Here is a 24,628-nt window from a genome sequence, read left to right as displayed (position 1 = left end):
ATCTCACAAATCCTTTCATAAACAAAACATAGAGAGAGTATAAATAAGAGATTCACTGTGCAGTGTAGAGAGCTTCGTTGATTATAATGGAACCTTGTGAGATCGCAATGAACTAAGATGAGTGACGCTTTTAATGAATTCTAAGGGAGTTTGTAAATGAGATACTGATTTAATACAACAGTTAAATACACAAGAAGTTAATAATAAATCACTTTTATTGTCTGACTACAACACTATTGCCTGATTTTGCTCTATTTCATCATCAAAATAGTTTGAAACAAGTCACAACAGAGCCACTGCGCATCTCCATTCAAACACAGCAGTGTTTTTTTATGAATGAACGTGCGTTTTAAACAAATCTAGTGAGTCAATGATTCAATTTCCCATTTATAAAGACAGTTACTTGCTTTATTCCTGAATGAATCAGCCATTCGAACAAATCAAATGAATGAATGATTCAGTAATTAAATTAGTGACTTGCTGCCACCTACTGGCAGTTTTAGATTTATTTATTAAGTATCTTTTCAGTTATTTAAATCATTTAACATTTCTATACTCAAAATTGTATATTTAAAACATTAATCTCAACATGAATTTATGAGATTGATTGCACTCGTGCTACCTCTGAACCTCCCTAACCATGAAAATACACCCACAAGCCACTTTTTCTGTGCCACCTCTGTAGTACAAACTAAATTTTGTTAATACTGATTTCATTTGATTGGTAACTTATTCTTATTCTACTTGTTCTCATTCTGTTGTTTTAATTAGAAATTTTAAAAGCTTATAAAATATATATATTTTTTTAATTTTGACATAAAAGACGACATACTTTTAATAAAGTTAGAAAAACGCCATTACAAAGGTAAAAACAAGATTATCCTATAAATCACTTTAAGGAGTCAAATATCATCTCGCAATGGGAAAGCTAATTTTTTATCAGATTTTTTGATTATTGATTGAAATTTTGACTGTGCCCCTAAATTTTTTTTAAGTTAGAAGCACAAGTGCTTCTAAAAAGAGAAGTAAGTGTAGATCCCTGCTGGATCATCCGCTGGAACGCCGCTCTTTAGTGAACGCACATACGACAGTTAGCGGAAGCTGTAGATTACGCTTTATAAAGTTGTAAATATGGACATTTTTCTTACACAAAAGCATCAATTCACTTCAGAAGGCCTTTATTAACCCCCAAGAGTCATGTGGAGCACTTTTTATGATGGATGGATACACTTTATTGGACTTCAAAATCTCAACAGCCATCCACTGCCATTATAAAGCTTGGAAGAACCAGGACACATTTTAATATAACTCCAACCGTATTTGTCTGAATGATGAAAGTCACATACACCTAGGACGGCTAGAGAGTGAGTAAATAATTTGCCCGCATTTTTTCACCAAACAACCACACTGCACAAAATACAAAAAGAGAATGCTGCGCCATGAGCAATTATGTTATGTCATACTGTAATTATTTCTGAGTGATGCAAAGCTCTATGCTATGTGTGATATGTGATGGACACAGATGTAACACAGGGCCAAGAAAATGCAGAGAGAGAGAAAGAGAGACCTGATGATGCTCCTAAAAAGAACTGGCATCTGCATCATGACAGTGTAATTGTGTGTGAGACTAACATTCTGAGCACATTCATAAACAAAATCAGTTAATGTTGCATGCCCATAAAAGCTTTATGTATGCCACCAAGCTTTAAATGAATGCTTTGATTTACTAAATAAAAAACAAAAATACTTTTCTTCTGAGACATGCAAACATCATGTTTTACATTCCTCAAAGAAGTCATCCAATGAGCCATTCTTTTGTTTAGTTTCGCTATGATAATTACCGTGGCACTGCATTCCTAATCACTGCTGATTAAAAGTACGCAATTACCCTCAAACTAAAACACAACTGAAACAACGCAGACCTACAACGCAACGTTTTGCTCCATCCACAACGGCGAGACGAGGAAACGTGCACAGCGTTTGGCTTCGTTCATTGAAAATAAACAAGTCGCTCTCTAGTTTCCAACCCATCAGTTATAATCACAAGTATTTGTTTGTTTTCTGCAGGCAGGGGGATTGAAGCTCAGATGAAACAAAAAAATTATCCGTCACATGGAAGATCGCTGTTTCAGATCATAACGAGCAGGAGAAGTTTACGTTACGGCTTGTCCGCAGAACACAAGGCGATTTATGGCGGAAAAGTGGCTACTGTAGGGCTTTGATCGACGGAAAGAGATTGTAGATTTAAAATGTCAGCATAGTATTACTTACAGGAAAACCCTTCAGCCGGTTTTTGCACATAAAAAATACTTAACATTCCAAACAAAAAAACTACAAAATAATGTTTTCATAAAGTATCTATTATTCCAATGCTCTGCGTGCTGTGGCTTAAAATAAAATAAAAAAAAACACTAAATAAACTTTTTTGAACAGCATGTTCAAATTTATGCAGCTAAAATATAAAAATATATTTTATATGACTTTGTATTTCTCTATATTGTAACCTTCTGGTTTGCTATCTGTCTACTGCACTTGTATACATTAGGAACAGGATATTTTCTTGTTATGCTCCAAATTTATCCAATTTGCTACACTTATTTTAAATTTTAAAGAGTGGCAATATCCTACTTTGTTTTTTAAATTAATTTGAATATTCTTGATTTTTTTTATTATTATTATATTTAATATTACCTATTTTATCACTGCCCTTCAAGGTGGATCATTTTTAAAAATTGTTATTTTTTTATTATATTAAAATACATATTTTTATCTATTGCCCTGCAAGGTGGTTAAATGTTAACTATTTTATTATAGAGTTTTATTTTATTTATTTATTTTATTTTTTTTTTTTTTACTTTTTATTATTTTAATATTGTCCTTTAAGATGATTTAATGTTGAGGTGCTTAAACTTCAGGTCCACTTCAATCAGCTCATTTTAATATTCCAGATTTAATTTTTTTAATTATATTTAATTTGAATTATTTTATCATTGCCCTTCAAGGTGTTTAATTTTTAATAATTGTGATTTTTTTTTTTAATTAAAATACATATTTTTAAATATTGCCCTGCAAGGTGGTTAAATTTTAACTATTTTAATATTCTTGATTTTTACCTTTTTTTCTTTTTTTTTTTTTTTTTTTTTATTATTTTAATATTGTCCTTTAAGATGATTTATTGTTGAGCTGCTAAATCTTCAGGTCCACTTCAATCAGCTCATTTTAATATTCCAGATTTTTTTTTTTATTATATTTAATTTTAATTATTTTATCATTGCCCTTCAAGGTAGTTAATTTTTAATAATTGTGATTTTTTTATTAAAATACATATTTTTAAATATTGCCCTGCAAGGTAGTTAAATGTTAACTATTTTAACATTCTAGATTTTTACTTCTTCTTCTTCTTCTTTTTTTTTTTTTTTTTTACTTTTTATTTTAATATTGCCCTTTAAGATGATTTAATGTTGAGGTGCTAGAACTTCATGTCCACTTCAATCAGCTCATTTTAATATTCCAGTTTTAGTTTTTAATTTAATTTTAATTATTTTATTATTGCCCTTAAAGGTGGTTAATTTTTAATAATTGTGATTTTTTTTTTAATTAAAATACATATTTTTAAAAATTTAAAAATTTAAAATTAACAATTTGGATTATTTTAAGATTTCCTTTCAAGATGGCTTAATGTTGAGGTGCTAAAACTTCAGGTCCACTTCAATCAGCTCATCGTAATATCAAAATGGCATCTGACAGCAGGTCCAGACAGCTTAATTTACTGATGTGACAAGCCGAACGCTCTACAAGTCCTGTGCGTGTTCTCAGATGTTATCTCTTCTAAAGCAAACACACAATCCCATACGGCCAGTGGCCTGTGTTTCTGTGAGGACACTCCACACAAGCGGACTTTACAAGGGGAGCAAATATTTACTCTGACTACATTTAACGACCATTGAGGATTGCGGTTAAATACACCGATGTGATTAGAAGCTTCCTTACGATGAGCTGGGCTTAGAGGTGTCAAAAGATTTCCAAAAACTGCTCATTTATTAAAAAAAAAAAAGTGTGTGTGTGTGTGTGTTTTCTCTCTATTGAAGGTTTAGAAGGTGGGTGATGACTGAAATAATCTAACTTGACAGGAATGATAATAGCATACATAAATCTTCTTGTTTTCCTTTCTGGGCTAAAAAAAACAATGATTATTATATCTTCGACACATGGTGAGAATGCACACAGTGATGATATGATTTTGATTTGTAAATACACATATCCACGTATTTAAACAGTGACCAAAAACAGAGCATGTTTGGAAAGAGATTTCAGAAAGCGGTATACCAGACCTCCATCAACCTACTATCAGTGTCTTTAACAGTTAGGCAGTTGGACTGTTAATCCATTGGCACCATTTAAAGAAAAAACAATTTGCCTCAGTAACGTCTCTTTCCCAGCCAACAATATTGCAGTCAGAGAGTGAATTAAAAGTCACTCAAGTCGTAAGCTTTCCCCATGCCGTTCCCTCTCACTTCCTGTCAGGAAGAGCCCCCTCTCCGGACGCATAGCTCGCATCGGCAGGGCGCCGGCAGAATTAAGTGCCAGTTGGTGTTAGTGTGTTTTCTCTGGGCCTCCGCAGAGCCCTGCGTTCAAAGAATGCTGAGAGCAATGTTATCCGCCGGCACGGAGACCCTCGTGGGTCGTTGTCTGGGGTGGAGGAGGGAAAAAGATGGAGAGGGGGAAAGACAACACGTGGCCTGGGCCTGCGCTTGAACCTTGCGTATGTGTTATGCCTCTCAGCGGGGTCTAGGTCCGACTGCGAGATTGGGAGGGAGAAAGACTCAACCTCAGGTTCAACCACATTCCTCTTCACTTCTGTGACGTTTATGGAACATACAAAGTTAAAAATGGGAGGACTACATGAGGCAAAATGGTCTGCACTGAACTTTAAGTGCATACTGGCGATGTCCCTGAATAGCTCTTAATTTTGAGTTTGCATTGCATATCTTTTTAGGTGCAGTAGGTCAAACCACTCTTAGCTACGCAAGATAAAACTAACCAAAAATATAGTAACTCATGGAATATTAGTTGTGTTACTTATAGTCCAAAGCGATTAATATAACGTGACTGATAATGGCTGTTCAAATACGCTGTACACCAAAACATACAGTTACAGACCTCAGAGCTATAAAGCTGAATTTAAAAAATAGTTCATTATAATTAATAATTCTCTCATTAATTCCTCACCCCCATGTTGTTCCCAACCCGTAAGACCTTTGTTCATCTTCAGAACACAAATTAAGATGTTTTTGATGAAATCTAAGAGCTTTCTGACTCTGCACAGACAGCAACGGTACTACCATGTTTAAGGCCCGGAAAGGTACAGTAGTAAGGACTTTGGTAAAACAGTCCATGTGACATCAGTGGTTTACCCATAATAAGTCACCATCTTCCTCTATTAATGGAAGTAACACAACGCTTCTTGTTAATGGCGGAGGACGTTTGAAGGACGGAGGAATTGTTGAAGAATGTCGTTATTTTGGTTTTCTTTGCGCACAAAAAGTATTCTCGTAGCTTTATAAAATTACAGTTAAACGGCTGATGTCACATGGACTATTTTATCGATGTCCTTACTACCTTTCTAGGCCTGAGAAAATTTCAGCAGCATTGCTGTCTATGGAGGGTCAGAAAGCTCTACGATTTCATCAAAAATATCTTGTTCTTCAAAAATTTGTTTACCGAAGATGAACAAAGGTCTTACGGGTGACATGAAGGTGAGTAATTAACCTTCATCCCTTAAACTATCCCTTTAAATTGGGTTATGAAATACACCAAAAAAAGTTTTGTACAGTAGGTCAAATTACACTTAGTATGATGGGGAAAACTAGTTCAGTAAATCATGGATTGTTCATATGATTTAAATATTCGCATTTGTATTTGCTGTTTATTTTGATTTGATCAGAAGAATTACTACAATGCCTTTATTTAAAACAACAGTAACAGACTGAAAAAATGCTACAGAAAAAACTTGTTCATTGGTTAACAGTAAGTTTATGTACTATATACGGTGAATATCTAATTACATTTAATGTAATTTGACAGTAAAATACTGTTAAATTAAAAAAATGTTGTAGTGAAAACGTCATTGTATAATTTACAGTGGAAAAAACTCCTTGCATGATTTGTGGCCGGTTTTACTAACAGCTTGCGCCAGTGCAAACCGTCTTTTGGCGTTAAAATTGTACTGTCAGGTTTTTCTAAAGACATGCAGTGAAGAATTAGTGCTGGAAAGGCGTTATTTTTGCACCTGACCTTATTAAATATGCATTTATAGGAGATTCCCTTTCAGATGCAAAATTTCTGGGAGGAAAGTCTTCAAATGAATCACGCAACGCGATTTACTAACGTTTGTGCTCGTCAAATTACTGCTATTTGCGCCATTATTTAACAGCCAAAAAAACATGTCTTAAACTATTTTGTGCTTGAAATGGCTGCAATTATTGTTGCTAGGAGTAGGCACTGAAGAGAACAGAGAGTGCATGGTAAAAGATTTTTTCCACACATATAAATTTTTATTTGAAATGCCAAAAGAACACATTATCTGAACATTTCATTTGCCAAGCCATGTTATTTTTAATTTGCTTCAGGAAATAAAAGACGACTTGGAACCCTCAACTAAGAGTGACGCAATACCAGCTCTATCAAAACTAGCAAAGCTTAATTTTTTGGTCTCTGGTTCTTTTCAACATACAGTGGCTTCTTTATTTCTTTATTCCTTATTTGCGACTACGCTAATTTGCGCTCACTTGGTATATTGCATTGGTTGATATGTATATGTGACCCTGGATCACAAAAACAGTCTTGAGTAGCACGGGTATATGCATAGCAATAGCCAACAATATTTATTTTATGCCAAAAATCATTAGGGTATTAAGTAAAGGTCATGTTCCATGAAGATATTTTGTACATTTCCTACCATAAATATGTTAAAACTTTCTGATTACTAATATGCATTGCTAAGAACTTCATTTGGACAACTTTAAAAGCAATTTTCTCAATATTTAGATTTTTTTTTTTTTTGCACCCTCAGATTCCAGAATTTCAAATATTTGTATTTCATTATATATTCATATATAAATCTTAATTTCAAAAAATGTACACTTATGACTGGTTTTGTGATCCAGGGTCATTTTTTGCCGATTTGGTCAATTTGCTCCGTTTAGTAAAACTGACCCTTAATGTTTTTCATTGAAATAATGATTTCTTCTTAGTTTTTTCTTATCAGTTCTGTACAACATGGTTTTATCTTCCATGTAATGTTGTTAAATTAATGTTTATTGCATTATATTAGTATCATTTGTGTCACCATGATGGCGTTTATTATACTTATCACCATCTATATAGAACTATTTCTCTCCTCAGCTTGTGGAATAGCTTTTTGGATTGAGCTTCGATTCATGATGTGACTTTCTCATCACCACCTGTGTTTTTGGTAGTTATCAGTGTATTGCAATGATACAAAATAGATATTAGTACTTCAATAGCTTTGTGAATAATGCAATATGTTTTGAAATTAAGTCTATAAAATCTAAAATGTGTTTTTTTTTTTTTTTTTTTTGTTTTTTTTTACAGTAAAGTTCTGGCAACCACAGTTACCATAAATTTCACAGATTTTTTTTTCCCAGCATATATGTTTTAATCAAACTGGCATAATCAGATAAATTATAGTCGCATGTTTCGTTTTGCTCTTATAAGTTCACTGAAAAATTGTAATCCTCCTTTGGTGAAAAGAAGAAGAACAAATTTTTCCTAACCAATCAGGAAATTTGAAGTCAATGCCAATATTTTAACACTAAGATCTGCCAACACTAATGTAATTTTAAGTGCTAATAACAAAGAAATGTTTGCCTGATTTAAATATTCCCATTTGTATTTGTTGTTTCAGTCATTTACATCCATTTGAAGTATGTTTGTTCTATCCATCTCTAACTGTTCAGCAAGAATTCAGAGTAAGTCAGAAGAATTTCAGTAATAACTCCTGAAAATGGGCATCTTACAATTCACTCACATTTAAAATTGTATTTTTAAAACAGATAATCAGATCTGCAAAGTAAAGAATTCTTACAGTTGGCAATAATTCACCCTTAGTTAAACCTCGGCCATCACAGGATTAAGAAGCATATTCGATTAATGACACTCGTAAAGCCAGAGGAACACAAAATCAATGTAACACACGTAAGAACTACTGTATTTGAAAAATTTTACACATAAACCTGAACATGCTCCATGAGCGAGGTCTCAAGAACTGGTGTCTTTTCTGACACGAAAAGTGCGCAGTTGAGAAATGATGAAGAGATCGAGTGAACAGCCACCGCTTAGGTTTTCACCGGACAGTCGACCGATCGATTTCTCTTTCTTTTGCTCTCCCTGTGAGTATTGATCCCAAAGTCACTGTGACTCCAGGGGGTTAAACTCTTGAGCCACTGGCCACTCTCCATCCTCTTCCTAAAGGTCAGAGGTTAAGAAATGCCAAGTGCTCAGGGGGAAGTCAGTGTCTCCAGTATGTATTGACTGACGAAGGTGCCCATCTGTTTAACAGGTTAACTCTACATTAAAGACTCCCTGGTCAGAATCATCAACAAAATCAAGACAGCAGATGTGAAACGAACGTGATCAAAGTAGAGAAACAAAAGTTTTTAGGCAGCTCATGAAATGCATGAAATGGAAAAGATCATATTGTTAAAATTAGTGCAGAGAACATCAATGCAGGCCTTCCGTAAGGACGCCCGAAGATACTGACTTTTTGCTCTTGTGCCTCAGCCTTTCCTTCGTGTGAGGCATTCAGAAGATAAATGTCTTAAAGAATAGATGACCTGACACAAGGTCTAAGCCGTAATGGGTGATATAGGGAAACACGGCTGCCCGACTCCCATATATATCTGACAGACACGCAGCTATCAGGAGGCCACTGTCAAGCAGACGAATGAGATGATTTCCAAACCAACTCAGCAGTCCGCAATTGCTTTTATGATGCTTAAAGTAGCATTTAACAAAAGACTATATTTGCAAATATTTTCATGCTTATCTACAATCAAATTCACAGCAACTATACGAACCGAGCAGTGGCTTCCACTCCTCGTCAGAGTGTCTCAATGCGGGCGGCATTATTTATTAAAAAGATGAAACCTTTTTAAGCGATATTCTCCAGCACAACAGCAGGTGGTATATCTTTTTCAGTGAAGCAGTGTGTGTGTGTGTGTTGGTTGTCAAAGAGAATTAGGTTGGGTGAAACACAAGGCTTTTACACAGACGCCTTGAATGGCAAGACGAGGACACTCAAAGATGATCTTCATGTAATATGCAGGGCCTAATCTGAAGCCCTATCACTGGCAATTTCCTGAACGGAGCGGATGCTTTGATAGCTGTTGTTTTACGTGTATCCTTTATCTCCTCTCACCCACATTCAGTATTATTTTGCCTTCTGCTCTGCTCTCTCTGTTTTGGTTGAAAGTACTGAAGGAAAACAATTTCTTTAAAGAGGGTTTAAAGACCGATATGCGAAGGCCATAATTTTTCACACATTAACTCTATCATAAAAAAATGTGTATTAATTAAGCTGTCTAAATCATATTTTTTGTTGTGAAACTACTGTTATATATACACTACCAGTCAAAAGTTTTTGAACAGTAAGAAGTCTCTTCTGCTCACCAAGCCTGCATTTGTTTCATCCAAAGTACAGCAAAAAAAACAGTACAATTTTGAAATATGTTTTATTATTTAAAATAACTGTTTTCTATTTGAATTTATTTTAAAATGTAATTTATTCCTGTGATTTCAAAGCTGAATTTTTAGCATCATCACTCCAGTTACGATCCTTCAGAAATCACTCTAATGTTATGATTTGGTGCTGAAAAAAATGATTATTTTTGTTGAAAATTTTTTCAGGTTTCTTTGATGAACAGAAAGTTCAGAGAGTTCAGAAGAACTACATTTATCTGAAATAGAAATCTTTTGTAACATTATAAATGTCTTTATCATCCTGTTTGATCAATTTAAAGTATCTTTGCCTAATAAAAGTATTAATTAAAATAAATATAAAATTAATTAAATAAAAATATATACTTTTTTAGACTCTTTTGAATGGTATAGTGCATAATGTTACAAAAGCTTTTTATTTCAGATAAATGCTGATCTTTGGATCTTTCTATTCATCAAAGAATCCTGAAAAAAGTACTAAACTGTTTTAAATAATAATAATAATATTAATAATTGTTTCTTGAACAAATCAGCATATGATTTCTGAATGATCATGTGACACTGAAGACTGGAAAAATGATCCAGAAAATTTAGCTCTAATCACAGGAATACATTACATTTTAAAATATATTAAAAGCTTATAAAAAGTGATTTGAAATACCAAAAATATTTCATAATATTACTGCTTTTGTTGTATTTTGGATCAAATAAATGCAGTCTTGGTGAGCAGAAGAGAATTCTTAAAAAAAAAAAAAAAAAAAAAAAAAAAAATCATACTGTTCCAAAACTTTTGACTGGTATTGTTGCAGTATTCACATCCAAAACAAAGAAAGGTAGAGAATAGAAGACAAAAAAAAGAGAATACAGATTCTATCTGCATGTAAAAAAAAAAAATAAAAAATACAAAATGACCAGTTGTATATGTCTAACATAGCTCTATAGAACTATCAATAAAACATGTAAGTGAAAAGCAATAAACCACAATAGGCTTACAGAAGATGATGAAAATTGATCCTGTGTTGGGAATAAAGGGATTCGTTTCAGAGAGATGCAATAAAATTGCAGTTAAGAATCGCTGTCTAACAGCAGAGCAACCCTCCTGATCCTGAGTGATTAAAACTAGTCTGTGACCCTAACCTTTGACCCCTAGCCCCAAACCTACTCCATCTTGTACCGCAGATATTAATTAGAAAATTTGTGCAGACGGTACCGCATCCGCCTCGATTCTATTTTGGGATGAGAAGGAAATGTAAGCAAAAGAAACCGAATCCATCAACATCCTCCCTTTCTCATCGCCTATTCTGTCAGCAAATACACTGCTTCACTTCCCATCTACGACAACGGCACTTCCTGTGCAGAGACGTCCTGATTAACCACAGGATCACTGGGAGACCCTAAACTTCTTCCAGACTTTCCAAATAAGAGAAAGAAAAAAAAAATTCTTCCACATTCATAAAACAAAATTATCCCCCCACAACAGACTGTGTAATTTAACTGAGGGTAAACAGGGCTCAAGACCTCATTTGAGCTGTGCAGCCTTTTCCACCGTTTCTCCCCCCACAATAAAACTACATTTGCATCAGTATGAGAGAATTTAGTCGGGATGATTTATTGAAGTAATCAGCAGCAACGCAGCCTTTTCGTTGCAGCGCAGGGCCTGCAATGTGCCGCCACCGGAACGGGGTTTGGGCCGGAGGCTTTTTTTTCAGTGGAGGCAGGCAGAACCCAAATTTTCCCCTTTGATTAGATTAGCATTACACAACAGCGTGACAGATATGACAAATAGGTGCATTAGAGCGTGTCATTTATTCCCTCTTTTCTAGATGCTTGGGTTCACAGAGGGACCCCCACCTCACGCCTCACTTCTGCAAATATATGCGGCCCCTGACGCCCCGTCTGATGCCTGATCTCTCTGGATTACCTTCAGAGGGTTATAGCAGGACGAAAAGAGCTTTATTTCTGAAAATAAAGCACTAAAGAAAGAAACCACGAGTGCTTGGTTATGTGTTATTACTCATTTGTATGTAAACCATGATTCATTCTCACCGTTGTTCATGGATTGCTAATACTGAATAATTTAATAAACATTGCTCAGGCAAAATGATTATCACTGTAAAACTGTAGTAACCGCAACTTAATGTGAGTGTGTGTGTGACACAATATCACACACTTCAGTGACTCTCCTCCTCTAAGGGCAATCTATGGCTACCTCCATTAGCCTCCATCACACACTCTCAAAAGGGTACATATGCACACATGCTCACTGTTTCACCACTGGTTTCCTCTTAATAAAAACTGACATATGCACTCATAATTTAAACACTGACACCCTTTCCAATGTAAATGGGGATACACCATAGACCTCTAATGCTTTCATATAAAGTTTATTATAATGGCTAATTTAAAACCCCCTCTCCAGATCCCTTGTTTTTAAATATTAACCATTTTTAAGATTAATATCATAGATAGTTAAAACTAAGTATTTGCTGCAGTTTTTCAAATAAATAAATAAACATATAAATAAATAAATAATATTATTAACGTTATTTATAATAAATTTTCCAAATAACAATGTCTTCGGATGTCTCCAAAGGGAGGACTGGTCAGATTTAGATCACTTTCGGGGGGCAATTTCTTTCCCAAACTATAGCGAAGGACACACGAACGCAGAGCTCTGCTATCAATCCTTCATCCTACCTGCCTTAAATACTCCCTGCAAAACCTGATGGGGAGGCCGATCGATCGCGAAACGCTATCAATGTTGCATTATCCTCTGTGACTGGCTATATGACCAAGGCCGTTACATTGGGTCAAGACCCCTGACCTTTGAACTCATATCAACAGCATTATAAAGGGTTCCCTGGCTATTTTTTCTGGACTTCTGTCTATACTCCCAGCTTAGTAAGACAGGAATCGGGCTGGCAGTGTGAAGATAACACCTGCAACAATGGATTTATTAATAGGAGAGATGGACGAATGACATACCTGAGAACACAGCAGCATGACCAGTTCAACCACAGAACTGCTGGACTTCATGCACACAAGGCCTACAGACAAAAAGGAGATTTCATTTTAGATTTAGCAGATAAAAACTTTTAACCATTACTGCTGATTACTGGTGATTAACATTTTGAATGAAACAAAACAAACCTTACATTACAAACAATTATATTGTTGAAATATGTATTTAAACAAATAGCAGACAAAATAATCATAAATATATATATATAAGTCCAGTTCCGTCACTGATTAAAAAATTAAAAAATGCTGTTTTATCTCCCAAGTCTGGCTTTTTTCTTGCAATTAAGAGTTTACATCTCGTAATTCTGACTTTTTTTTGTCATATAAACTGGCAATTCTGAGAACTTATGTCTTTTTCCCCCTCAAAATTGGACTTTATAACTCATAATTATGAGTTTGTACCTCACAATTCTGCGAAAAAAGTCAGAATTGCAAGATTTAAACTCGCAACTGCTGGAAAAAAGTTAGAATTGTGAGATACAAACTCGCATTTGTGAGAAAAAGTCAGAATTGCAAGTTTATATGACTTTACAACTCAATTGCAAGTTTATATCATGCAATACTAAGAAAAAAGTCATAATTGCGTAACAAAAAGTCAGAATTGCAAGATATAATTGCCAGATACAAACTTGAATTTGCAAGAAAAAAAGTCAGAATTGTGAGTTTATAACTGGCAAATGCAAGTTTACATCATACAATCCTGAGAAAAAAACTTATAATTGCATAACAAAAAGTCAGAATTACGAGATATAAACTTGCAATTGCGAGAAAAGGTTAGAATTGCGAGATACAAACTCGCATTTGCTAGGAAAAAAGTCAAAATCGCAATTCTGACTATAACTCGCAATTGCGAGTTTATATCATACACCTCTGAGAAAAAAATCAGAATTGTAAGTCTATATCACACATTTCTGAGAAAAAAAGTCAGAATTGTGAGATAAAAAGTTGCAATGACCTTTTTTATTTTTTATTCAGTGGTGGAAATAGGCTTTTATATAAATAAGCAACACAGGTTTTATAGATTACTTTTGTAAACTATGTAAAATATGTGTACACTGTGTATATTTATCAGTATATATAAATACACACACATACAGTATATTTTTGAAAATATTTACATGCATATATGTTTATTGATAGAATTAATATATATAAATATATTTAATATATAAACATTTTTCCTAAATATATCCATGCTTGTTTGTGTATTTATATGTACATAATAAATATACACAGTACACAAATATATATTATGTAAACAAAAACAGCACTAATGTCAAATTAAGTATTACTGAGGGAAATAAATGTATCTGCATTTAAACCATTTCATTCTTCAGTCTGTTTTGCTGACACACTCACATTTGCGAGTGGTCTAATTCTGCACCATCTTGAGGGGTCAAAGTGTATTGATGACCTTAACGAACCTACATGATGCTACTGTAAACTAATACATGTTTGAGCCTTGTATTACATGAGACTAAATATGGTGAGCATATGTTCTATTGATCTGAAATACAGCTTTAAAGAAGCTGCTGGGGAACTACATATGCAAAACGTGCACGAGAGAACGCTAAAGGTGAGAAAAAAACAGGAAGCTGGATGAAGAGGAAGGAAGGAAGCATTTTTGTTTTAAGTGGCTCTCTAAAGTCGCCCTGCAGCTATCAATCAGCGTTTCATTTCTCTGGGTGTCAGTGGACAGGCCAAACACTCGTACGAGTGTGCTGACCTCTGACCTTCTGCTCTATAAAAGAACGCTGCTATTATAATCATTGAGTTAAAAGATACTTCCAGCCACATTTACTGCTTGAATCTGGTTAGAGGTGAGAGAGGCGGTGTGGGTGCTTCTGTAAAATACTGGGAGTGATGAGAAGTCTCTGTGTTCGTATGTAATGATGTGTAATTATGAGTGATTAGTGTGACTGCAACTATTCATACAATGCATTTTTATGGAATATTCCACAAATGTCAGTAATTAGAGTGGAAGAGCAGCTCACTGGTGCCCTCGATGAGTAGCTCCTGTCCGTGACTGCCCAGCAATGTGCGAGAGAGGAATGGAGCGAAATCCACAAAAATCTCTCGGAGTAAAGGAGCTGCCTTCTCCAGAGCATGTTCTAACCTCTCTGAGATACTGAAAACACACACACAAACACACTTTTAAATATTTAATAGACTGTGACTGTGAAAAATAACATATCATTAAATTAAATCATGCATTTCAAAGAAATATAGATATAAATCTATAGGTTGTTTAAAATACAGCATGAGATTTCAGTTTAAAGCAGAGACCTCATGTTGGGGGCGGAGCTCTGGGTCACTGGGGATAAAGCAGGGACAGATGGCAGGTTGGAGCTGGTGGAGGTTCCTCCTGGAGAGAATACAACCAGTAAACAACTCATTACCCGAATACACACACGCCAAACAAAACAGGGATGCATTACACTAAAACAAGCACATGTTTCGTGAATGAACCTTCACTAAGTCTAGAGATTAGAGCTGGGTGGTACGACTGTAAATAATGTTACTATAATGTTTATACTAGTGATATACAGAAACTAGAAACAGACAATCATATTAACATGATCATCATTATCTTGTCTAAAGACAGAAACAAAAGAATTATGTGAATTAAAACAATATGTAAATATCTGTATTGCATTATGCAGGTTTTTAGATGTTTTTTGGAAACAAAAATAATTTGTATTGATATCACTCATTAAAATATTAGTCTGCAAGTAAATGTTTTTCAATCTACTGCAGTAGATTTACAATACTTATTGTAGGAAAACAAAGTAAAAATCCAGTTCCAAAAATGTACTTCATTAAATTTAATCATGGTAATCTATACATTTATAAGCACAGTTTAACAATATAACATAATCCATATTCACTGCTGTTTAAAAGTTTGAGGTCAGTAAGTTTTTTTTTTTTTTGGTATTCGTACAATAAGGTTTAGTTAGTTCATGTTAGTTAATGTATTAGCTAACATGAACAAACGATGAACAATAGATTTATTACAGTATTTGTTAATCTTTGTTAATGAGAATACAGTCATTCATTGTTAGTTCATGTTAATTCACAGTGCATTAACTAATGTTAATGTAACAAACACAACTTGTGATTTTAATACTGCATTAGTATTTTTTTTTTTTTTTAATTTTTAAATCAGTTTTATTTTTTTTAAAGAAATTAATACTATAATTCAACAATGCTACATTAAACTGATCAAAAGTAGCATTTATAATATTCCAGAAGATTTCTATTTCAATTGAATTAAGATAAAAACTTACAATTTTGACTTTTTCTCAGAATTGCATGATATAACCTCACAATTTAGAGAAATAAAGTCAGAATTGTGAGAAAAAAAAAAATATAATTTAAATTCAGACTTTTTTTTTCCTCACAAATCCCAGTTTGTATCTCACAGTTCTGACTTTTTTGCAGTGCTGTCTTTTTCTCAAAATAAATAAATTCGCAATTATGAGCTATAAAGTGAAATTTTAAGGGGGGAAAAAGTACTGATATGTAGAATTGTGAACTCGCAATTCGCTATAAAGTCAGAATTGTGAGTTATAAACTCAGAATTCTGAGGAAAAAAAAGAGTCACAATTGCGAGAGATGAACTTGCAAATCTGAGAAAAAAATCGGAATTGTGAGTTTATATCTCGCAATCCTGACTTTATTTCACAGAATTGTGGGTTTATGTATCACAGTTCTGACTTTATAACTTGCAATTGCGAGTTTATATCATGCAATTCTGAGTTTAGTATATCTAAGTTTATGTCTCACAATTTCGACTTAACTCGCAATTCGCTATAAAGTCACAACTGTGATATGAATTCTGAGAAGCAGAATTTAGCATAGACTCGCTAACTTTAACTTTAGCTAGTTTTAGCCAAAGATTACCTAAATACCTACAAAGACACTTAATGACATCTGAAGTGGTCTTCACAATTCAGAAATCAGCCAAGTCAGGTTTTTTAGTAGATCTGAAGATTAAGGGTTGCGTTTGAATTGTAGCCAACATCATCATCTCAGTCTAAGAATCATCTAAGCGATATTCTTTTATTTTGAAACCAACATGTGCATGCACACACGATCCTTTGTGCGCGAAGGGATTGTTTTTAGTTCCCTTTAGCTTTTCTTGTCTTTGAAGTAGTGTACTCAAGGGTCTATATCTCATGCTTGTAGTTTTAAGCTTGTCTGTATTTTTATGGTTCTCTTGTGTGTGTGTGTGCGCGCTCACAAGGAGAGGGGCACGTCCCAGCTGAATAGAGATAAGCTAATTTTCTCCGAGCTGTTTGAAGTGGCTACTTCATCTGCAAGCGGGAGTCTCTCCGCAGACGCACATGTTGGTGCTTAAAGAGCCGCTGTCCCCACAGCCAGGAACATTCCACACTGCTGCAAGAGTTATACCTGCCCTGAGACCCCGTGTCTGTGTGTGTAGAGAGATATTAGTGTATGCAGATTTATTGTGGTGTGATATCCTGTGAGAGAGAGCATGGTCGTGCCAAGACCTTCTCTAGCCCAAAATGTGACACCAACAGGGGCAGGATGAAATTTATAGCCATATAATTATTTGTACACTAATCACAGCCACACACAGGACTAATGAATTTATGGGCTGTTTTATCAGGGGGAGTGTAAGAGCTGCTCTAATGCTTATTTTACATGAATGCTAACGAGAGCAGAGCTATTATTCAGCTAAAGCTCCTTTCACATGGTGTCAGGGCTTTAACATAGATCTTCACTTTTCTCAGTTATATGAAAAGTGTTGTAAATTACGCTACCTGAACTCATGACGAAAACGTACCTGTGGGAACTTCATTTAGTGAGAAAGACTGATTATATTCATGTGTTAATAGTCTCTGCTTAAGCTTCAGTAAAGCATAAATGATGTGAAGTATTTGGTAAGTTTATGTCTGTGTTTGTTACTTCTGACCGTCTCTGTTAGGTGCGCAATTCATGATTCAGTGATTCATTTGCATTTTCATTAGTGCTTGGAATAATGTTTAAATTCTTTTTGTAAAAACAACACCACTGTTCCAATGTCAATATTTCTGAAGGACTTATTTGATCAAAAAAAAAAATAAAATAAAATAAAATACAATAAAACAGTGATGTTATGAACATTATAATTAATGCCAGGCAATAGATTAATCGTGATTAATCGCATCCAAAATAAAAGTTTTTGCTTACACAATATATGTGAGTCTACTATGTATATTTATTATGTATATATACACACACATACAGTATATATTTTGAAAATATTTACATGCGTTTACATGTATATATATTTATTCATATAATTAATATGACATATTATATTATATGCATGTGTGTGTATATATATATATATATATATATAAAAATATAGTACTTTTATTTTGGATGCGATTAATCATGATTAATCATTTGCTCGTCATTAATTATAATATAAAATTTGTATTATTATTAATGTTAAATATATTTGTGCTGCTTAAGATTTTTGTGGAAACTTTTGTGATTTTTTTTTTATTCTTTTAATAAATAGAAAGATCAAAAGAGCAGCATTCAGTTGAAACAGAAATCTTCTGGAATATTATAAATGTTACTTTTGATCAGTTTAATGTACCATTTTTCTTAGAATTGTGAAATATAAACTCGCACTTGCGAGTTATAAAGTCAGAATATGCGTGATATAAACTCACAATTGCGAGACATAGAATTGTGAAATAAAAACTTGCAAATGTGAGTTTGTATCTGAGAAAAAAGTCAAAATTGCAAGTTTGCATTATACAATTCTGAGAAAAAAAAGTCAGAATGTAAGCCCCTCCCCCTGAACTCAGATGAGCCAAAGGCAGTTGAGTATCAGTTGCACAGGGACTGGAACTCGGACATCTTTAGGTTTCAGCACCATAGACAAACACTAAAAGATTCAAAGCTTTCATCGATTTGATGGTATTTATGTGACAAAAATGGAAAAATTATGTGTCTGGGGTACTTGTAACACTAATTCCAGGTATCCTGAGAGGATAGGCAATGGAATTTATTTTATTTCATTTCCTAAACCAAACCAAAACAGAGCAAAATGTCTCTACGCGTTTAACCCCAATCACAATGAAGACGAAAACGTTCATTTTCTGGATGTCATACTCTCATTAATTTAGCATCTTCATCTGCTCAAGCAGAACGTTAATGTCATCTTGTGCTTCAGCAAGATATCTCTGGCTAAAACTCCATGTCCATGCTAACGTACAAACCTAAATAGCGAACTGTTCTCACATCATGCACAGTGTAGGTCAATAACAAACAAACAAAGGTCTACATTTCAGTGCCTCTCCATATCTAAACTGGTTAAATGTAAATGTATTTAATCTTACACTGCAGTACATGAACATGTTGATCTGGGATGTTGTTATTTTGGTCATGATGACCATAACATGAGGTTTCTCCTGTTGCACTGTGCACTGTGATCTGTATTTTTACACATTTATTTTAAAATATTTTATATATCCCACTGGCATGATGGTACTACTGTGTCCAAAATGTCTCAAAAACATCTTGGGACAAGGCTTTCACACTGACAGCTGCCATTGTAAGACAGTTAGCAACTATGTTTGTTTGTCCGAGTGAGCGACAGTAACTAAGGTCGCAATTTCCGTTTTTTTTTTTTTTTTGTTCAGTAGTGGAAAAGCAGGGCTCTACTCTTACTTTTCTTTTTAGGAGCACATGGGCTCCCAACTCAAAACATTAAGGAGCACATTCAAAATTTCAGGAGCACCTCCTAATCAATAATCAAAAAATCTGATTAAAAAAAAATTCGCCTTTCCATTACGAGGTGATATTTGACACCTTACTGTGATTTATAGGAGAATTTTGTTTTCACTTTTGTAATGGCATTTTTCCAACTTTGTTAAAAGTATGTCATCTTTTATGGTTTTTTTTTTTTTTTTTATTATACTTTTTAAAATTTCTAATTAAAACAACAAACAAGTAGAATAAGAATAAGTTACCAACCAAATAAAATCAGTATGAACAAAATTAATTTGTACTATAGAGGTGGCACAGAAGAACACGAAAGTGGCTTGAAGGTGTATTTTCATACGTTTAATGAGGCTCAGAGGTGGCATGAGTGAGATCAAATTCATAAATTCATGTTGAGATTAATGTTTTAAATATACAATTTTAAATATAGATATATTTAATGATTTAAATACCTGAAAAGATACTTTAAAAATGAATCTAAAACTGCCACTAGGTGGCAGCAAGTCACTGATTTAATTACTGAATCATTTATTCATTTGATTCGTTCGAACGGCTGGAATAAATTCAGGAATAAAGCAAGTGACTGTCTACATGAATGGGAAACTGAATCACTGACTCACAAGATTTGTTTAAAAACACACGCCGCTGTGTTTAAATGGATATGCGCAGCGGCTCAGAATCAGGCAATAGTGTTACAGTCAGACAATGTAAGTCACTTAATATTAACTTCTTGTTTATTTAACTGTTGTATTAAATCAAATTCTCATTTACAAACTCCCTTAAAAATGATTAAGAGCTGTCACTCAAATGTTCAAATCATTATTAGTTTTAATGATCATTAAAACTATTAAATTAGCAACTGGGTTATTTCAGTCCTGATTACGTGAAATAACGAGTGAATGTAAAGGAACACAGGATAAAAGTGAAGCTCTGAACTTTGGTAAGGTGCAGTTATCGACATGCTCTTTCAAGAAGATACTCACCTGGGGCAGACTCTGTGCTCTGATCAGTTTCTCCTGCAGACACCACTGACACACTGCTGACTGGAGTTCCACCTGAGGATGCAGCAGTGGCTGATGGGACGGATGCAGCTGCGGAGACTGTACTCATTCCTGGTGAGGGAGCCCCACCCATTTTCTTGGGTGCCACAACAACACTCCTGTAAATAAAATGAATGAACAAGACAACAGTTAATAGACATAACGAAAGGATTTTGGGGGATGGTCAGAACTGAAATTATTATTAGAAAATATTCCTTTTTTTTTCCTTTTTTGTGGATAACATAGTGTACTTTTTATGGTTTTATGGTTCCATTAAATTTTGAGCTGATCCTCTAAGCTGTTCTAATGTCTTCTTTGTTACATCTTACAAACTGCAATGGAAAGCAGACTCTGATGCTCTGACAAATACACAGAGCTAGAGAATCAAGTACTCCGTCAAAAAACCATTAGCTCTTGTTCCATCGTCGGCCCTGTAACGATCAGACTGATGATGTTGGCTAAATATGCTGCACATAATGTGATTTAGCATAAAAAGCTGCCCAGCTCACACAACCCAAGAAGCCCATTTACCGTGTTAGTGTAATTAGAGCCCTGTTTCCCTGACACAGAATATTCCATAATGGCAGCATCTATCTTCCTACAAATCAATGGCCTCCCAGCTCCTGCCACTCAGAGCTCTAAACTTTGTGATTGATTAAAGCTGGCGGTATGTTATGGTCTAGAAGCTACTGTGTGTGTTGCTGTACAGTGTCATGTCTTGTGTTATCTGATAAACAAGCTGTTTTGCGGTTAGGTAAAGATGACTGAAAATCTTAGATCATTCTGAGGGTTCTGCTCCGTTTATAGTATTAGGCAAACATACGGACACACTTGACTGAATGTATGTTTCTCATGATCTCAAAAACGTAATTTTTTGGATTTATGCTTGAATTATGCTTGAATGTTTGAAATGAGTTTCATAGACACATATTAATATTAAGCCATTCATTCATGTAATTTTTTTTGGCTTTTAGTATAAACTAAACGCACATAAAAGCACTCAGTTACGTCTTAGGTGAACGTAAACAGTTGAGAGAATATCAGACGTGTATCAGTACATTGCATCTGTGCAATTGGTTTTAAAGGGACAGCAGCCTAATTTAGTTGCTGTTGTCTATGAAAGAAAGACAGAAAAATCACTCATTGCTCTTAAAAAAAAAAAAAAAAAATCACTTATTAGATTAATCTATATTTTTATAAATAAATGTGTCTGCTTGAAAGAATGAAGAATGTGGTAAACAGGTTGTTATAAAAGATGCATAATTAGCTTATATAACCATTGGTATTTCATTGAAAGGAAGACCATGTTGTGTTTCTTTATGAGAAGTGGTTTTATTTAATTTTAATATAAAGGCATGTGTCACAGCAGTTAAATCTGTGTCTATCATGATAAAACCTTAATATCAAACATATACAATGTCATTTTAGAGAAATGCTTAATAAACGTATTACACTGTAACTAGACCCAATAGATTTTAGCTGACTAAATCTACTGTAGATCTTATATCTAAATATCTTACGATATGTAGTCGACTAAAACTAAAACAATTCAGATCATCACCCTCCACTTCAGCTTCTCAACAAACCTTCTGTCTAATCAAATGCTCTCTATAATCCGAAGTGCCCCGCCCCCACACTGTAAATAGATGCTGAAGCTGTGGCTGAAAGCAGTCACTTGTTCACAGAATTTGTATTTTCTGTATGGTAAATGGCACGTAGTGCAGTATATAGGGGATAGGGAACGATTTAGAAAGTGTACATATGCTTTTCATTGGGGCGAAACAAGTCATGCGAACCGCTGCAGGGCACACACAGTTTGCTCTGGTCCAGAGACACGACAGCACGAAGTGGATTATATGCGTCAATCGGCACAGACCACAAAACGTATCAGACCCATTTGTTTTCTACACAGAATGCTATATTTTATAATGATAAAGATGAGATTGTGGCTGTCATACACTATCAAATACAGCTTTACTGAGCTCAGTGGCTCTTGACCAAGCTGTGATATAAACAAAACGCTACTGGCTATCTAAAAAAAAGGGGGCCGGGCCTCCTTGATATGTCCCACCCTGTCTTCCTGTTTCAGTTGAAACTACGGCAAAACACAGAATAACACTGCGTGTTTAAAAGCACTTCACTGACCTTTAAAGCAAGAAATATTTTGATGGTTCTTCTTGCATTTTCTTTATAAGGACAGTTTATAATTAGCACTGTTATCAAACTCTAAAAAGACAAAAAAGAACTATTGAATGGCCAAAAAAATTACAAATCCTCCACTAAAAGACTCCAAAAGCTCACATTCAGATTTAAAAAAAACACCATTGGCACCACTGAAATGAAAACATTATTGGCTCTTGCTCTGGTTTTAAATAAACGCGATGAGCAGTATTTGAGAGTTGCGATGGAGAGGAAGATATTCAGTGAATAATGACCTAAATTTTGGTCTGCTCTTATTGTTTGTCTGTCATTAAAATTAATGATTTGCTGTTTTCTGGACAAACTAGGGAAAAAAAAGTACCACACACATGTGCACACTCATTTTTGCATATGTGGTTTATGGGGACTCAAAAGTCAAACCAACTCATATTATGGGAAGTCAAACCAAAAATTGTTCAGAAATGGTTGTTGAGATTGTTTTACTAGTGGGTGCAGGACACTATAGTTAATTTATGTAAGTGAGGACAGACGTAAATAAAGTAAACTGTGACATATTATACCCAAAAAATCTTCATACAGTGGACTACCAATACAACTGATAAAAAATTTGATTTGACACTTTGACCTGACCATGTTTTATTACATATCTTTCTATCAAAGTTATCTGAATTTGTTCTGACACAACTCTTGACTTCTTGTCATATTTTATTACCATTTTCCAAACTGTTGCAAATAAACTATGATAATGTGAGAAATGTTGAAGGTGTCTGATTCAATTTTGTCTTGACTATATATATATCTATGAAGTAACATTTAAGAATAGATTGCATGTTGAAGTAAACCAGGGAGGAAAACACTAAACCAAATAAACAATCCTTTCAAAATCACAAATGGTAAAAATGTTTACAAGATAAAGAACACATGAGTATTCAAAAGCTTTCAAAATGCTGTCACTGCTCTCAGCTGCATTCTACATTGTCTAGAGGTAAAAATGGAAATGGTTCATATCAGCTGAAAGCCATGACAGAGCTCTGGCCTTTCAGAGTGGCTAGTGTTGAGTTTATCAGTGCTGACAGAGGGGGTAATGCTACGCAGTCACCAGCTCCTCTCCAGAACACTTCCACAGAGACGCTACAGACTGAGGAGGCACGCCAGCGTCAGATAAGACCCATCTAGGACAGACCGCTTCAAACGTCCCGCTAGAAGTTGCCTAGGAGCTAAGGCACGAGAACGAGAGTGTTCTCACACCATTTCTAAACATCTGATGTCTCCTTAACTTGAAAATATCCAGTCCAAGAAAACGAAAGGAATTTATAAACTGGAAGGCTCATGGTATCACGCTAATGACATCAGCATTTGCTGTTCAACAGTCCACCGTTCCAAAAACTCTATTAGAGCGCATTTCTGTTCTCTCTCAAGTGCGTGTTTAGCGCTGACCGGTGGTGGGATGGTGGGGGTGGACGGCTGCTGACAGAGGGGGGGTGAGCGGCTGCAGCATCCATCTGCTCAAAGGCGCAGGTTTTAAATTATTCAGCACACCATTAGCCACACTTAGCCCCAACTCACTACCGCTGTCAATTAATCAGAGCTGCCAGGTGTATACCACCAGACGAGAGGCCAGTGCTGACCAGCGTCCATGGAGTTTGGATTCCAGACGCTGAATTATTTAGCAGTTTTAACCAACACTCCTGGAGACGACATGTAAACAGCATGTTTCCCGTAATCTGCACAAATGTGAGATCGGGTGCGAGGAAATGTGTGGGAGAAACTGATCTTACTGGACGTGGATCGACATTTTCAACTGATGTTTAACAAAGACTGAACAATCAGCTTCTTCGGAAATGCTGCTTTAAATTAGTCCTACTGGTGGTAAGTTTTATACTGTGCTGTTTTATTTTAGTTTTACTTTTTTAAAAATTAAT

At 34.7% G+C, this 24,628-nt stretch overlaps 1 protein-coding gene across 6 annotated transcripts in view; it reads right to left on the bottom strand.

Moving 5' to 3' along the window:
* Positions 1 to 24,628, bottom strand: part of lrba (LPS responsive beige-like anchor protein) — a 301,281-nt gene that overhangs the window by 174,871 nt on the left and 101,782 nt on the right. For all 6 annotated transcript variants that reach the window (XM_051123328.1, XM_051123244.1, XM_051123532.1 and 3 more), the window contains exons 30-33: positions 20,490 to 20,665; positions 15,046 to 15,124; positions 14,754 to 14,887; positions 12,724 to 12,785 (exon numbers count right to left, since the gene is read on the bottom strand). In XM_051123328.1, coding sequence (XP_050979285.1) covers positions 12,724 to 12,785; positions 14,754 to 14,887; positions 15,046 to 15,124; positions 20,490 to 20,665 — 451 coding nt within the window. The remainder of the gene's footprint in view (positions 1 to 12,723; positions 12,786 to 14,753; positions 14,888 to 15,045; positions 15,125 to 20,489; positions 20,666 to 24,628) is intronic.

This window comes from Labeo rohita, chromosome 1 (assembly GCF_022985175.1).
Source record: "Labeo rohita strain BAU-BD-2019 chromosome 1, IGBB_LRoh.1.0, whole genome shotgun sequence".
Classification (NCBI taxonomy): domain Eukaryota; kingdom Metazoa; phylum Chordata; class Actinopteri; order Cypriniformes; family Cyprinidae; genus Labeo; species Labeo rohita.
This window is presented reverse-complemented; position numbering and strand designations above follow the sequence as displayed.